Source organism: Aythya ferina (assembly GCF_964211825.1).
Source record: "Aythya ferina genome assembly, chromosome: 2".
Classification (NCBI taxonomy): domain Eukaryota; kingdom Metazoa; phylum Chordata; class Aves; order Anseriformes; family Anatidae; genus Aythya; species Aythya ferina.
In genome coordinates, this window is record NC_140297.1 from 44,911,393 (window position 1) to 44,925,596 (window position 14,204).

The 14,204-nt window shown below is 39.2% G+C and overlaps 1 protein-coding gene across 3 annotated transcripts in view; it reads left to right on the forward strand.

Annotated features, from left to right (window-relative positions):
- Positions 1–14,204, forward strand: part of COL6A6 (collagen type VI alpha 6 chain) — a gene marked incomplete at its 5' end in the record, with an annotated part of 49,900 nt that overhangs the window by 11,270 nt on the left and 24,426 nt on the right. For all 3 annotated transcript variants that reach the window (XM_084509987.1, XM_084509986.1, XM_084509985.1), the window contains 9 exons: positions 48–671; positions 1,763–2,314; positions 3,122–3,670; positions 4,212–4,796; positions 6,345–6,920; positions 10,353–10,702; positions 11,927–12,005; positions 13,413–13,558; positions 13,663–13,755. In XM_084509987.1, the coding sequence (XP_084366113.1) occupies positions 48–671; positions 1,763–2,314; positions 3,122–3,670; positions 4,212–4,796; positions 6,345–6,920; positions 10,353–10,702; positions 11,927–12,005; positions 13,413–13,558; positions 13,663–13,755 (3,554 nt within the window). The remainder of the gene's footprint in view (positions 1–47; positions 672–1,762; positions 2,315–3,121; positions 3,671–4,211; positions 4,797–6,344; positions 6,921–10,352; positions 10,703–11,926; positions 12,006–13,412; positions 13,559–13,662; positions 13,756–14,204) is intronic.

The window sequence follows — 14,204 nt, forward strand, 5'->3', positions numbered from 1 at the left end:
TGTGACCTACATTAATCTTATCTTCATTTTGTTTATTTTACTTTTAGTGTGTTCCAGTGCAACTGTTGCAGACATTGCATTTCTTGTGGATGAATCCAGCAAAGTTGGGTCAAAAAACTTCCAGCTGATCAGGGCATTTCTCTTAAAAGTTGTTAATGCCCTGGATATTGGTCCAAGGAATGTAAGAGTTGGGCTAGTGCTGTACAGTGATGAACCAAGACTAGAGTTCACCCTGAACACATTCAAGGATAAACTGGAAATCCTGAACTACCTAAGGAATTTACCATATCGAGGTGGACGAACATACACTGGAGCAGCCATTGAATTTCTAAGGAATAAGGTTTTTACTCGAGAGGCAGGCAGCAGGAAGAGAAAAGGAGTGCAACAAATTGCTGTGGTTATCACTGATGGTCAGTCCTTGGATGATTATACTAAACCAGCATCTAAACTAAGACGTAAAGGTGTCACTGTCTATGTTGTGGGCATCCAGAATACCACAGAGAGCAGCAAGCTTGATAAAATTGCAACATATCCCCCAATGAATCATGTCACCACCCTGAAGAATTTTCTACAGTTGTCAAATATCAGATGGAAAATAAAGAAACGGCTTTGTAATGACATTGTGAAAAGTACATTTGTAGTCCCATTACAATCGCAGAATGTGAAAGAAGGTAAGAAGCATGCATAAAAATGCCATTTCAGTGGTGCCAGGCTTGTTGCTGATGTGTACACCATCTGTACTTAATTCAAGAGGAAATAAAAATTCAGACAGATTTTAGAGATGTTTATAAAATTCTGTTGCTGATGGACCTGAATGTCCTCCAGCTGAGATTTGCCCTGCTTGGAACCCTCCCCTATTTATTCCTACCTTTTGGGGGAAGCAAGTGTCAGGAAGCCTTTGCTGCTTTCACTTGAGCAAATTCCAAGGCTCCCTCACATTCAGGTGAGCATGATAGTGGTAGTGGTTCCTACAGCTTAACAACATTTACAGGTAGACTGAGTCATGTCTTAGTTACTTGAATCTAGGTTATTTTTTCCATGACATCTCTCTTTTAATGTTCTTTGCACTTGTCAAAACCATGTGAAGTTTATAGCAATTCTGAATTCTGACACTGATGAAATATTGTCATCTCTCACCTCTAGGAGTAGCTAGGCCATGCTGTTAATACCAGTTCAGGAGGCTAGTCTCATAATGATACAAATCCTAGTAATATTTTTATTTTCACACCTAAATTCTACCCAGTCTCTCCCAGTAAAGTCTCTTACCATTCTTTTTCAAATTAGCTTTGTTTCTAGATACACTTCCTTTTTTTTTTTTTTTTTGTCTTTGCAGGCTGTCACACTGTTACTGTACCTCATCTTATCTACTTTTATTCTATTTTTCTCACTTTAATAACTGTTGCAGTCCTGACTTCTATTTCATCCTGCTTGCTATCCTTTTACAAGTAACAGTACCAGTAACAATGGGTTTCATTACTCCATTTTATCTTCTCGACACATTTTATTTGTGTAGAGAAGTTTGGACATCTCTTATCCTATTTATTGAACACCCAAGATTTTACAAGATTTTTGGACTGAAAGGCTTTTCTCAAATAAAATTACTTTTGTTGTTTAGGTACCTATTTGTGAGGATTGCAAAGTTGTTAAGTGATTTTTCTTACTCTTGGAAGTGTCAAAACTTTTGTAACTCCCCCTTTCCATCCCCTACCCTCCTCCTCCCCCCCCCCCCCCCCCGCCCTTGTCTTTTTTTCTTACTAATTAGGTTGCGTGAACACAGAGGAAGCTGACATTTATTTCTTGATCGATGGCTCTGGCAGCATACAACCAACTGATTTTGTAGACATTAAAACATTTGTGAATGAGACTACCAGAATGTTCCAAGTTGGTGCCAACAATGTTCGTATTGGTGTGGTTCAGTATGCATCTGAGTCAAGGACAGAATTCCTGATTGGCCAGCACAACCAAATGGATGATTTAACAAAGGCAATTAGTAATATTGAACAAATAGGTGGAGGTACAAGAACTGGAGATGCATTAATACATATGAAAAGTCTGTTCCATATGGCATCTAGGGAAAATGTTCCACAGATACTGGTAGTGATTACAGATGGTAAATCTGAAGATGAGGTGAAGCAAGCAGCAGGTGAGCTGAGGCAACAAGGGATCACTATCTACGCCATCGGCATCAAGGAAGCTGTTCAACAACAGTTGGAGGAAATAGCAGAAACAGGAGAGAGAGTGTATTTCGTGAATGACTTTGATTCCCTGAAAAATATTAAAGAAGGAATTGTGCAAAATATCTGTTCAAAAAATGGTAAGAGCATCTCCTAAGCCTGATCCTTTCCAAGCAGCTAGTATTAGAATGTACTTACATGTTTTGTTAATACTGAAAATGATATTGCTACATATCAGAAATAAAGACTTATGTGTTGGTAATCTCATACTTTGCCATTTCAAGACTAGGTCACCTTCTTTCAATGTACGGATTTTACTAGTCAATGAGCAATATAAAATAAAGCTAAGTAGCAGAAATTGAAATTCTTCAACTGGGAAAGTGCCCTATAGTAAAAGTCTAAGTACTTGTTCTTTGTCTTGACCCAACCACATTTTGTGAGAAGAGACAAAGAACCCAGTGATAATTGCCTGCAGTCTAACATCGGGTACTTGTGGTTCTGAACAGGTAAGCAGTCTGAGCACTGCAGAACACTTGTCTTTCACAAGGAGATAAATTCTGATTTTTCAATACCCAAGTCAGGGGATGTTTTTCCGACATGTGCAAGCTACTCTTATCCAGGGATTGTGTATGTCTCTTTCTGCACCACATAATAGCTTGGAGGAAAGCGGCTGTATCAAGTAGCAGAATTCTTTCTCTTGAAGTTGGGGGATGAACAAAGGCATCTCGAGCACTCTCCAGCCTTTGTTTACATGTTAGCTGTTAAGCCTCACGTTCATCTTCTGCAGTCAGTTATTTTTTGACAGATCTACTGACGACATCTACCCGCCCATTCTATCATTTACTGTCTTTTGGGTTTTGATCCAGCTGAAATGTTAAAAGAGCAGGTGAGAAGAGATTTGTGGTTTTAGCCTATTCTTTTTTTTTTCTTTTTTCCTTTTTTCTTAGTCTGTAAAAACGTGAAAGTTGATGTTGTTTTCCTCGTGGATGGCTCAGAGAGTGTCCGTTCAGATGACTTTCAGAAGGTAAAGGATTTCATGCAGTCATTTGTGAACAACATAGATGTTGGGCTTGATAATGTTCGAATTGGCTTGCTTCAGTTCAGCTCTAAAATGAGAGAAGAGTTCCAGCTTGACAGATATAACACTGCAGCTGATATGGGGAAAGCCATTCAGAAAATGAAGCAGATTAGAACAGGAACACAGACTGGGAAAGCACTGAACCTTGCTGCCCCTTACTTTGATCGACCTAAAGGAGGACGTCCTGAATTGAAACAATACCTAATAGTGATCACTGATGGGGAATCCCACGATTCTGTAACAAAACCAGCCAGGGCCATACGGAAGAAAGGCGTAACTATATTTGCTATCGACATGCTCCGTGCCAACAATTCGCAGCTTTTGGAGATTACCGGCAGTCAAGACAGAGTGTTCTTTGAGAATGACTTTCACTTCATACAAAAGCAGATTCTCTTTGAAATTTGTAATCTACAGGATTGTAAGTAGTGATGATATCCATCTCTGTATTTTTCTTTTTTTTTTTTTTTTTTTTTCTTTTCTTTTTTTTTATTTTATTTTTTTCTTTCCTGTTAATTCTTTGTAAGGCAACATTTTTTTTTTCTGTTCATGGTATGATATAAAGCTCTGTTCTCCATAATGATACACAGTGGCAGTGGAATGAAAAGCAGTATAAAAACATAGACTTGTTCTTTTTATAGGGTGTGATCTCATTCTTTTTCTTACGAGAAGGTAGGTAAATATTTCCCCTTCTTTCAGGAAGACACCCAAGCTTTTGCTTTCAGGCTTCTGCGGTGTCTTTGCATTTTAAGGTTACAGCTGGAATATGGAAACAAAAATCCCTACACAAAGGGTTGAAAGAGAGAAAGGGGTGAAGGAGAGAGACAGAATTATAACCTTGTTTCTTTGTTTCTTCTGTTTTCCATAATAGTATGCAAGAAAAGGGCTGAGGAAGAGAGACAGAATTATAACTTTTTTTTTCTTTTTTTTTTTGTTGTTTGTTTTTTTGTTTCCACTAACAGTGTGCAAGAGAGCAGAAGTTGCTGATATCATCTTTCTAGTGCATGGATCATCTGGTGTTACAGACCTGCAGTTTAAAAATGTGCATCATCTTATAGAAGCAGTAGTTAATACCTCAGTGGTTGGGTTGGACAAAGTTCGGTTTGGTGTTGTGGTCTATAGCTCTACGCCGGAGGTGTATTTCCCATTGAATTCATATACCTCCAAATCTCAGATTAGAAAAAAAATATTCAACTTGAAGCCTCTGCCAGGCAAGCCCTTTACTGCAAGAGCTTTGAACTTTGCCCGGCAAAGATTTGATGTGAACCATGGTGGACGTCCATCGTATCTCGCTGTCACTAGGATCCTTGTTCTTATTACTGATGAACCAACTGTACCATCAGATAAAGCCAACCTTCCCATGGCCATAAGAGCTTTGAAGGAGAATGAAATCAACTTAATTGCTGTTGGAATAAGCAAAGCAGACAGAGCAGAACTTAAAGAGATTACTGAAGATCAAGAAAGATTATACTTTGCACAGAACTATGATGCACTGGAAAGCATACATAAAAACCTTGCTCAAAACGTGTGTGAGAAATCTAAGCCAGGTAAAGATACTTTTGAATAGATCTGCTAGGTCTTTTTCTACCACTTATGCAGACTGTTAAAAGCAAAGATTGGTGTTAAACATATTTTGTGGACGTAATAGGAGGATAAGTGGAAAAGTCTGGTGACAGTTCTCTGCTTAAAATGCAGTACATATTAAATGCAATCTCAAAAGTTACCTTCTACTGATGGGCTTCCATCAGCTATTTTCAAGAGGCTTCTTACACTGATAAATGGAGGCAGATTTTTTCTAAGTCGTAGCAACTAATTTTCTTTAACACAAAGCAATTCTCTACACTTGAGCAGTGCCCTGGCTCCCCCATATATTGAGGCCATTCTCTCTTGAGGATCCTGTTTCTCTGTGATCCCTTCTACTCTTCTTTCTCTCATTTTCTGTCTAGAAGATAGGTAGTTTACAGTCAGGGTCTTTAGTTTATTGTTAAAGCTTCGTTAAAAGTGAGATGGTGTTTATCCCTGCATCTATTCTGTTATGGGGCACAGTTAAGTATTCTTGATTTATGCATGGAAAAGTAGTTGGTGATAGATTTACTTCGTAAAGGCAAAGAGTTTCCACTTCCCTCCACTCATTTCCCTTTTCTGATTTCTTTCTTGTAGTCACCCAAATCAGTAAGATTCTGTGCAGTAATGTCTTCTGCATTCCCTCAAGTGTTAGGATGGATATGATACAGCATTCAGATGGTACACTGTTAGGTCCCAGCAAGGGAAAGCTATTGTAATAAAACTTTTGCTTTATTCTGTGTGGAAAAAAATGTAAAGGACACAAATTGTAGTGCTTCCAGGGTAAAGACAGGCACCGTGGCTATGCTGGAAGGGTAAACTTCCTGCTAATCAGGCAGACCAGCTCAATAATTGTCCACGATGGCTGGAAAGATGGCTTCTTGTCCATCCTTTTTTCTTGCTGCACAACAAACAGTATCAGGTTCTCTCTATCAAGCAATTAGATCCAGTGAAATACACCTTCGACACCTTGAATAGAAGCTGCCAATAAATCTTGCATATTTGCAACTCTGCTTATAACATATTTGGAACTCTGCTTAGGCAATGAAAATGACAGGCAAGAAATTTCTCCACTTCAGGGAGAAACTTTCTCCACAGAAGTCATGCAGTTCAAGTGCTTTTTCCCCAAAGTGGCCTTTCAGGTACCAAGAGAGGATGAATATTTTGAGTGAGGTAGTCATACTGATTTAACTTTATTGGTAGGTAAATTCTGACATTTCTCAGCTGAGGGGTTGACAGTGGTTACAAGTTCTGTTTTGTTATGACTCCCCCAGGCAGTCGTTTAGCTGTTATGTAAAGAACTGTGTTTCTTTCTGCAAGTTAATGCTGGGAAAAAATTACTTTTATCTCATGGAAGGTCACAGGGTTGAAGTTAGATGATGGATAGATGATGTCTTTGCATGACCTCTCTGTGAACAGCTTTTGTGAGTAAAAGCTTACACTGAAGAGAAAAAGGAAAGGTTAAACAGTGCCAAAATTATGTTCCTCAATAATTTTGTTGTTTTGTGTTCCTTCCCTGCTTTTTCCCTAAGTTTGCAACAAACAAGTGGCAGACCTGATGTTCTTGATGGATGGATCAGGAAGCATATCAAACAGTAACTTTTCTGTCATGAAGACCTTCATGAAAGATGTTTTGGACAGTTTTGTTATTTCTAAGAACGGAGTGCATGTTGGGGTAGTCCAGTACAGTGCTGAACCCCAGAAAGAATTTTCTCTTAATGAGTTCTATAATGACATCATCATAAAGGAACGCATCGACAGAATCGAACAAATGCAATCCACTACATACACTGGGAAAGCACTGAGGTTTGTTCATAGTCTTTTTGAGCCTGCCCATGGAGGCCGCAAGAAGAGAGGAGTTTCACAGAACCTCGTTGTGATTACAGACGGGAACTCTCATGACGATGTGGAGGATGCAGCCGTGGCTTTGAGAGGTGATGGGGTACATGTCTTTGCAGTTGGCATAGGGCTTATAAATTCCTTTGATCTGCTTCGAACAGCTGGTGATTCAAGGAGAGTGTTCACAGTGGAGAACTTTGATGCCCTGAAAAACATCAAGAGGACTGTTGTCAATGAGCTCTGTGAATCCGAAGACCGTCCTATCGAGGGTAAGCAATGTAAATGTTTTGTTGGGTATATAACGGTAAATATCTACATGGCTGCATGCACACCCTGTCAGAAGTAACAAAACTATCTAAGAAGCAATGCAGCTGTTTTACCAAAGAACTCTGCTCAGGTTACTCAGTTTTGTATCTTTCTAAATGTGCACTTTCTTCAGTCAAGAACTATTATGCTTTTAGCTATATAGCTTCTGAGGTGAGACAATGCTTCACATCTAGCATTCACATTCATAGCTCCTCAGTGTCTAAAAGGAGACAGAGAAGACATGCCCTCAATATTCTAATCACAAGAAAAGAAAAGAAAAAAAATGCAATTTGGTGATATTTATAAAAGAGCCTTTCAAAAAAACTAACTTTTCCATCTACAGCTGACCATGACCATCCTGCTCCAAAGGGTCTGTCAGTAGCAGCTGTTGACAAAAGTCCTACACCGGCACTGTTGAGAAGGGGGTGTGGGAAAATGCAGCCTTGGTTATGCGGGAAGTATTGGCATGGTGTGAGCAGCAAATTCACAGTAATGCTGAGATGCTACCCAAAAGCTTTCCCTACAAAAGAAACAGGAGGCAGTATTTCCTACTACATCTGATTGGTGCCAACAGTAGATTGGATGCCCTTCCAGGGACGCTGCACAGCCTGAGAAGCTCTCAACCCCAAATCGAGCAAAAGGTTCAGTTGTGCCTTTGATAAATGTAGCAGCTTTTATCAGGTGTTGGATCCTGTTTTTGTATCTGAGCTTATTCTAACATGGTGCTGCAGTATCAGTCACCTAGTTGTGGGAAGATGGAGGCAGAAAACCCACAAAATTGTTCTTTAAAATTAGGTACTCATGCCAGTTACACAGAAGGATAATACTGTAGGTGTTTCTTAAATTGCAATAGAAAAGGTGGCAAATGACAAATCAAAAAGATGATTTTTTTTCCACTGAATGTAAAGAAGGGACCTGCTGGGGTGTAAATGGGTGGGATTGATTAGGGACAGCAGGAAGAAAATGTGCTGGAGCAGTTCTCTTTCTGTGATCCCATTTTTACAGGGACTGTGACTGTCCTTAAAGCTCCTTCTCTTCCCTGCGTATTTACCATAAAGATAACATCTTAAAAGAGTCAGATACACACTGTTTATTGTCTTTGTTATACCATAAAACTGATCATACCTAGCCCTCCATGTTTAATTCCCCTAGTGATCAGAAACTCACTGTGAGGAAGGCACACTGTGATGACCACACTCCTTGTCTAAGGTTTTTTGTAACAATGGTTAAACAAATAGAAATAACTTCACAAAATCATTGAACAAATAAAGTTAACTCTGCTGCACCCTGGGCTCGAGAGATCTTAAACACAGCAAAACTGGATGATGTTTGCTGGAATGGTGGGGTCCAAAAAAAAGTGTTGAATCTTCCCTCCCAAAGCCAGAAGCTGCTGTCTATGTTAATGCTGTCTGCTCAGGTGGTTTTCAGAGAGGATAGCCTGGCCCTAGCCCTTTTTTCTCCATCAAAAACAGAGCAAATCTCCACCTGAAAAGGCATCCCGTGGCTCCTGAAAACAAACAAAGGGCTGCTGGGGAAGCAGAGTAAACGGATGTGGAATACCATGAGTGAGGCACTAGCATCTCCTGGTGTCTCATGGCCAGAGAACAGGGAGATTTAATGGAAGATGGAACAGTAAACTCGATGTATATATCTACAGACATGCTTTTTAAGTTTAGAGAGAACAAAATTAAGGAAAGCATGTTGGTTCTGATCTTACTGGTTTATATGCTTTTAAGATTTAGATCAACTTGTCTCATAAACCAATGATGAATTTCCTATGAAGCCTGTGTTATCTTGGCTGGGAATCTGTTTTCCTGTATTCACTAATCTTCTTTCCCATAACAATTCTTAACTCCCCTTTCTCCAGTCACCATCTTCTAAACTGCCAGACTTTTAATTTAAGAACTGTATTCCAGGTATGGAAAGTCAACAGGGGGGAAAAAGATACCTTTGCAGCACAAAGATAGGCCAGTTTAACAAAGTGGATATGTGTGGGGAGAACAGGTGATTAGGAAAACAGGTTAGCTACACAGAATTATTTAGCCCTGCAAATAAACGGACTATTGGCAGAGTATGGAAAATGTTTTATGCATTCTCATATGCAACACAACAAAACAGAAGTGGATGCTTTACTGCTGTTTTGGTACTGTTGTCGCTGGTACACGAGGAGTTTGCAGGTAACGCTTCTAAGAGCTAAGCAGTGTGGATGATCAGGGCTAAACTGGTGAGTCCATGGCTGCCCTTTGCGTTTCCTCCAAAGGATGTGGTTAAAAAAATAAAAAATAAATAAATATATCTCATTTTGAAAACATATCTTCTGTGTGCTGGATGTGAACACTTACTGGAAAAAATATCTTGTAAGTTTAACGCCCATGGAAATGTCTCATCAGAAAATCCAAACACAATTAGAAAAAATGCTGTTCCTGAGCTGATGGTGGCCTGTGCATCACAGGTGTTCTGTGAATCTTAAAATCAGATGGGCAACCTCATAAACTCTGGCTAAGGGGCATGACCGTATTGTGTTTTTATATGTATGTGTGTGTGTAGATATATTTAACTGTTTAAGAAAAATATTTACTTGCTGTGAACTACACAGAAAAGCTGTGTAGATTTCTTATGCTGTTCCAAGGTCTGAATGTCATTTGGAAAAATTGCATGTCACAGACTACCTTGCAGAGCTACAGTGATGGATGGTGATGCATCTAGGGACACAATAAAATCCGGCATAACACATGAAGAATCAAGGTACAGAAGAAATAAGCCAAGTAGTTGGGCTGCTTGACTAGGGCAAGAGGAGTAAGAGGCCACATCACAACATTTGCTGTTATTATCAGGAACTATGCAAGCAATTCTGTAACTGAGGTAGCCCTCACCTTACAGCAGCTGTTATTCACGGTGGCTATCAGATATTGCCTGTAGAGGATGCTGCCACTATCTCTTTTGTTTCTTTGGCCTGTTGTTCTACGTTTGCATGTAGTATCTGATCTTGTGGCAAAATGATAAAGCACAGTCAGCCATCATTGCAATTGGAATATGTACTGTGTATTTTCTGTTGGTAGTAAAGCATATGGAAATACTTGCAAAATTAAGACCTTTGAGGTCATTTGGCAGCTGAAGAAGAACAGTAAGCTCTTCTTCACTGTTTTGCAGTTTTTGTGTGTACATGTGTCCGGTAATATAGGATCAGGCCTTAGTAGCTGCAAGTTTATGTAGCCGAACTGAAACTGGTGGTCTGCCAGGTTTTCAGGAAATATAAAACACCATCTCACTGACTCCGACTTCTGGTTTTAAATCTACCGTGTTGATTTTTGTTCCACTCCCATGATCCTGATGAGAGACAAAGTTCATAAACGTTGTATGTTTATAATTTCCTGCTTCCTCTGCTTTCTTCACAGATTGTGATATGGACCTTTTTATAGCAATTGATATTTCAAGGCATACTCGGCCAGCATCTTCACTGCTTCTGAAACAGAAATTGCAAACATCCCTCCCCGAACTTTTACAACATATGAAATCACGGCTAGGTGTCTGTTGTAAACGTGACACTCCAGTCAACATTAGGTTCAAATTTCAAGTATTGACACAGGCCAAAAAAATAATCTTTGAGTCTGATTTTGAGGGCTATAATGAAGGGATCATCCAGAAGTTCTTAGATGCACAGGCCACAGTGGACACGTACCTGAATGTGGACTTCTTACAGACATTTCAAGAGAAGTTCTTTAGTGCAGCCTCTGCTAAAGTAAAGGTAATTTAATGGTGTAAATATACAAGTTGGAAAAAATATGTAGTGTAAAATTTGTTGACTCTGATGCTGACTACTGCAGGGAAGCAAAAAGGTAGCTCAGGAATTGGTGGTCTCAAAGGCTTGGCCTAATCTCTTCTGAAGGGAAAGGAATCATTCCATTTAAGTGAAAAATAAAAAATAAAAAAAATCTCATTGGAATGTTTCAGGATCATTGCCTTGACAGTTTACCTTTAATAAAGTGCTGACTCAGTAAGGCACTGGGCACGTTGTATAGTAGCTGTTTGAATATTTTCACTTGCTAAGGTCTCTGTTGAGGAACACCTTACTGAGGAAGGACGTGTTTGCCCTTGTAAGGGTAAATACATCAGAAGAAGAGACCAAGGGGTGACCTTATTAACGTTTATAAATATGTAAATGGTAAGTGTCAGGAGGATGGGGGCAGGCTCTTCTCAGTGACATCCAATGATAGCACAAGGGACAAGGGGTGCAAGCTGGAACATAGGAGGTTCTGCTTAAATATGAGACAAAACTTCTTTACGGTGAGGGTGACAGAGCACTGGAACAGGCTGCCCAGGGGAGTTGTGCAGTCTCCTTCTCTGGAGACTTTCAAAACCCACCTGGACACATTCCTGTATGACTTGATTTAGGCGTTCCTGCTCTGGCAGGGGGATTGGACTAGATGGTCTTTTAAGATCGCTTCCAATCCCTAGCATTCTGTGATTCTTTGGTATGGGACATCCCTCTGGCCAGTTGAGGCTCAGCTGTCCCAGCTGTTACCCAGAGATGATGCAGTAGATGCAGCTCATATGGCATTCAACTGAAGGTGATCTTACAGAAAATAAAATCTTTGCTTCTTCAAACTTTTTTTCCACATTCACATATAGGAGAATTCCTCTGACACCAGCGAAAACTCTTCATTGTTTAAGTCACAGCAGAGCTGGTCTTCAGGCTAGTATACTAAGAAAATGACACATATAATACAATAATAGCAATGTTAGGAAATGGGTGGCAAGACAGATCCCTCACACTGGAGTGCTGTCAGAGAAAAGAGAGTTTTGTGTTCTATTCTTCTTGCTCTTTTTCCACTGTGCATGTTTTAGGTCTACCACAAGTAGTGGAATTTGAACTACCTCATAGTCAGTTTTCAATGCAAACTGTACTTTTCACACTGGCACAGCTTTTAATATCTCTTAAGTGATTCAGTGTTATTCCCTTTCCTGACAGGTTGTGTTAGTGTTTTCAGATGGACTGGACGATTCACCTGAAGATCTCAGAAAAGCAGCAAATTCCTTTTACCTCAAAGGTATGAGAGCACTACATCAATGCTCCTACTGACACATGAACCAACGTATTGTTCTGCCACTACAACTTTCCTAAATAACATGACTCTCCACGTTGAAGGTATTCCTTGGAAGTCACTGGGAGAGTGTTTGCTTCTCCATGTGCATCAATGTTTGTGAAGTTCAGAATTATTATCCATTCTAGGGTATTTGCATGGGGTTTTTCATCTTCAGTTATACTCTTGAGCTAATATTTTAATGTAGTAAATGAAGACTGTTTTTAATTATTATTATTTTTATTATTTATTATTTTAAGCTACAGATATTTTTTTTTCTGGGTTTGATCTATGTCAAAAATTTTTTTCACTACTGATCTAAAGCAGAAATAATGCAGAGGCTGGTTCTAAGCATAGGATAGACACTTAGCTTCTCGAAGTACTTCAGGATGAATTCCACTGCAGAAAATTACTCTTTCGGTACAAAATACCTTCCTTTTACTGTGTTCCTTTTCTGTAGCTTTGCCATCAAACAGAGCCTGTTGGTCAGAACCTTTTCTATCACACCACTGCATGTTCCAAGATACCCACTACTTTAAATGCAAGTGGTAGAAAGAGTGGAAAGCGAGGAAAAAATATTTCCACCTAAGAGGAAGACAGGAGGATAGAGATTTCCTCAAAAAAGTAGCATTTGAGGAAGGGAAGAACTGAACTTCATTCTACTGTAAGATAGGCCAAAGATGTATCTACAATAAGAAGGAAATTTTAATGACTGATTAAAATGTGTGATGTAAAATAGAATATAATTCTCTTGTGACCTAAAGAGGAATCCTGACTTTATTTGTCAGCAGGAAAGATCAAATAAATGGAAGCTGAGGAACCCTGAAATCAATCTATATGAATATATAATTTAGTAGGTAAAGTTAGACAGATCATCTGAGACTGGCCTCCAGCTGAAGAAATGGCTTGAGCAAGCTTTAGTTCCCTCTTCCCACTGTTACCCCCATGAACCATTCCATTCATGGGTTGATAGATGTTTGAAGAAACACTTCCAAGGGTGCAGAGGGCCTGAGATTATCCTGCTTTCTGGAGGGCAGCTTCAGCAGCTAGAGCAGTCCCTCTTACTGACAAATGTAGTGCCAGATGTTAGACCCAAATCTGTCTTCTACAGAAGAGAACAGTTTTACACTTCTCTTTGCACACTGAGGTTACCTCTTGAGCAGAAGTAGCAGTTTAGTCTGTCATCTGGGAGAGAACTTAACTGGAAGACAACTAATCTTAGTTTTTGTCTCATATGTTGTTCTCAATGGCTTGATTTCTTTCAACATGCTATAAAATTTAAGTTTTAGAGAATTACTATTATTCACAATCATGTTGTTGGTTAAATAATATAATCCAGGCATTCACAAACTTCAATCTATGCTTATGTTGAAGGCCTTGATGCACTTCTACTAGTTGGGCTGGACAATACACAGAACTTGAATGAACTTCGAGAAATAGAGTTTGGCAGAGGTTTTGAAAACAACGAACCTCTTAGTATTGAACTTCAGGATATTCCACGCATCTTGCAGAAAAACCTTGTAAGTCCTTTTTTGATATAAACAAAATGAGGGAAACAGTCTTTTTTTTTTTTTTTTTTATAATCAACTTTACACAAATGCTACATTACTTGCCATTTTTTCAGGATACTATAGCAGAAAGAAAATGCTGTGATGTTTTTTGTAAATGCGTTGGAGAAACTGGTGAACGTGGTGCCCGGGGAATTCCTGGAAATAAGGTAGGAGAGCTGCAGTAGATGCTACATAAGAATTTCTTTATTATTTCAAGGTTTATTTGTGTTTTTTTGTGGTAATCTGAAGCATGCATGCAGGTGCCCACAGCCCTTGCTGTTAGGATAGATGAAGAAGAAACATGCAATGTGGTCATTTCTCTGCTGCATGTTCCTATTGCAAAAGTATTTTTGTAATGAAAATCATTCAGACACATAAAAGTCTTTAAGCACTCTTCTTTGCAGAATTCAGCAGAAGGCAGAGAGAGATTTCAAAATGGTTTCTGATTAACCAAGCTTTTTTTGATAACTGTGAATAATAAACTTTTAAATAATAAACAGTTGCCAAGCTAGGAGTAGAAAATTCTTCTTCACTAGATGTGAACTTCGTCCTTTTGTGTGTTCTGGTTATTCTGAATATTCTCTATTGTGAGTTTCTACTGATCAATACAGCACTA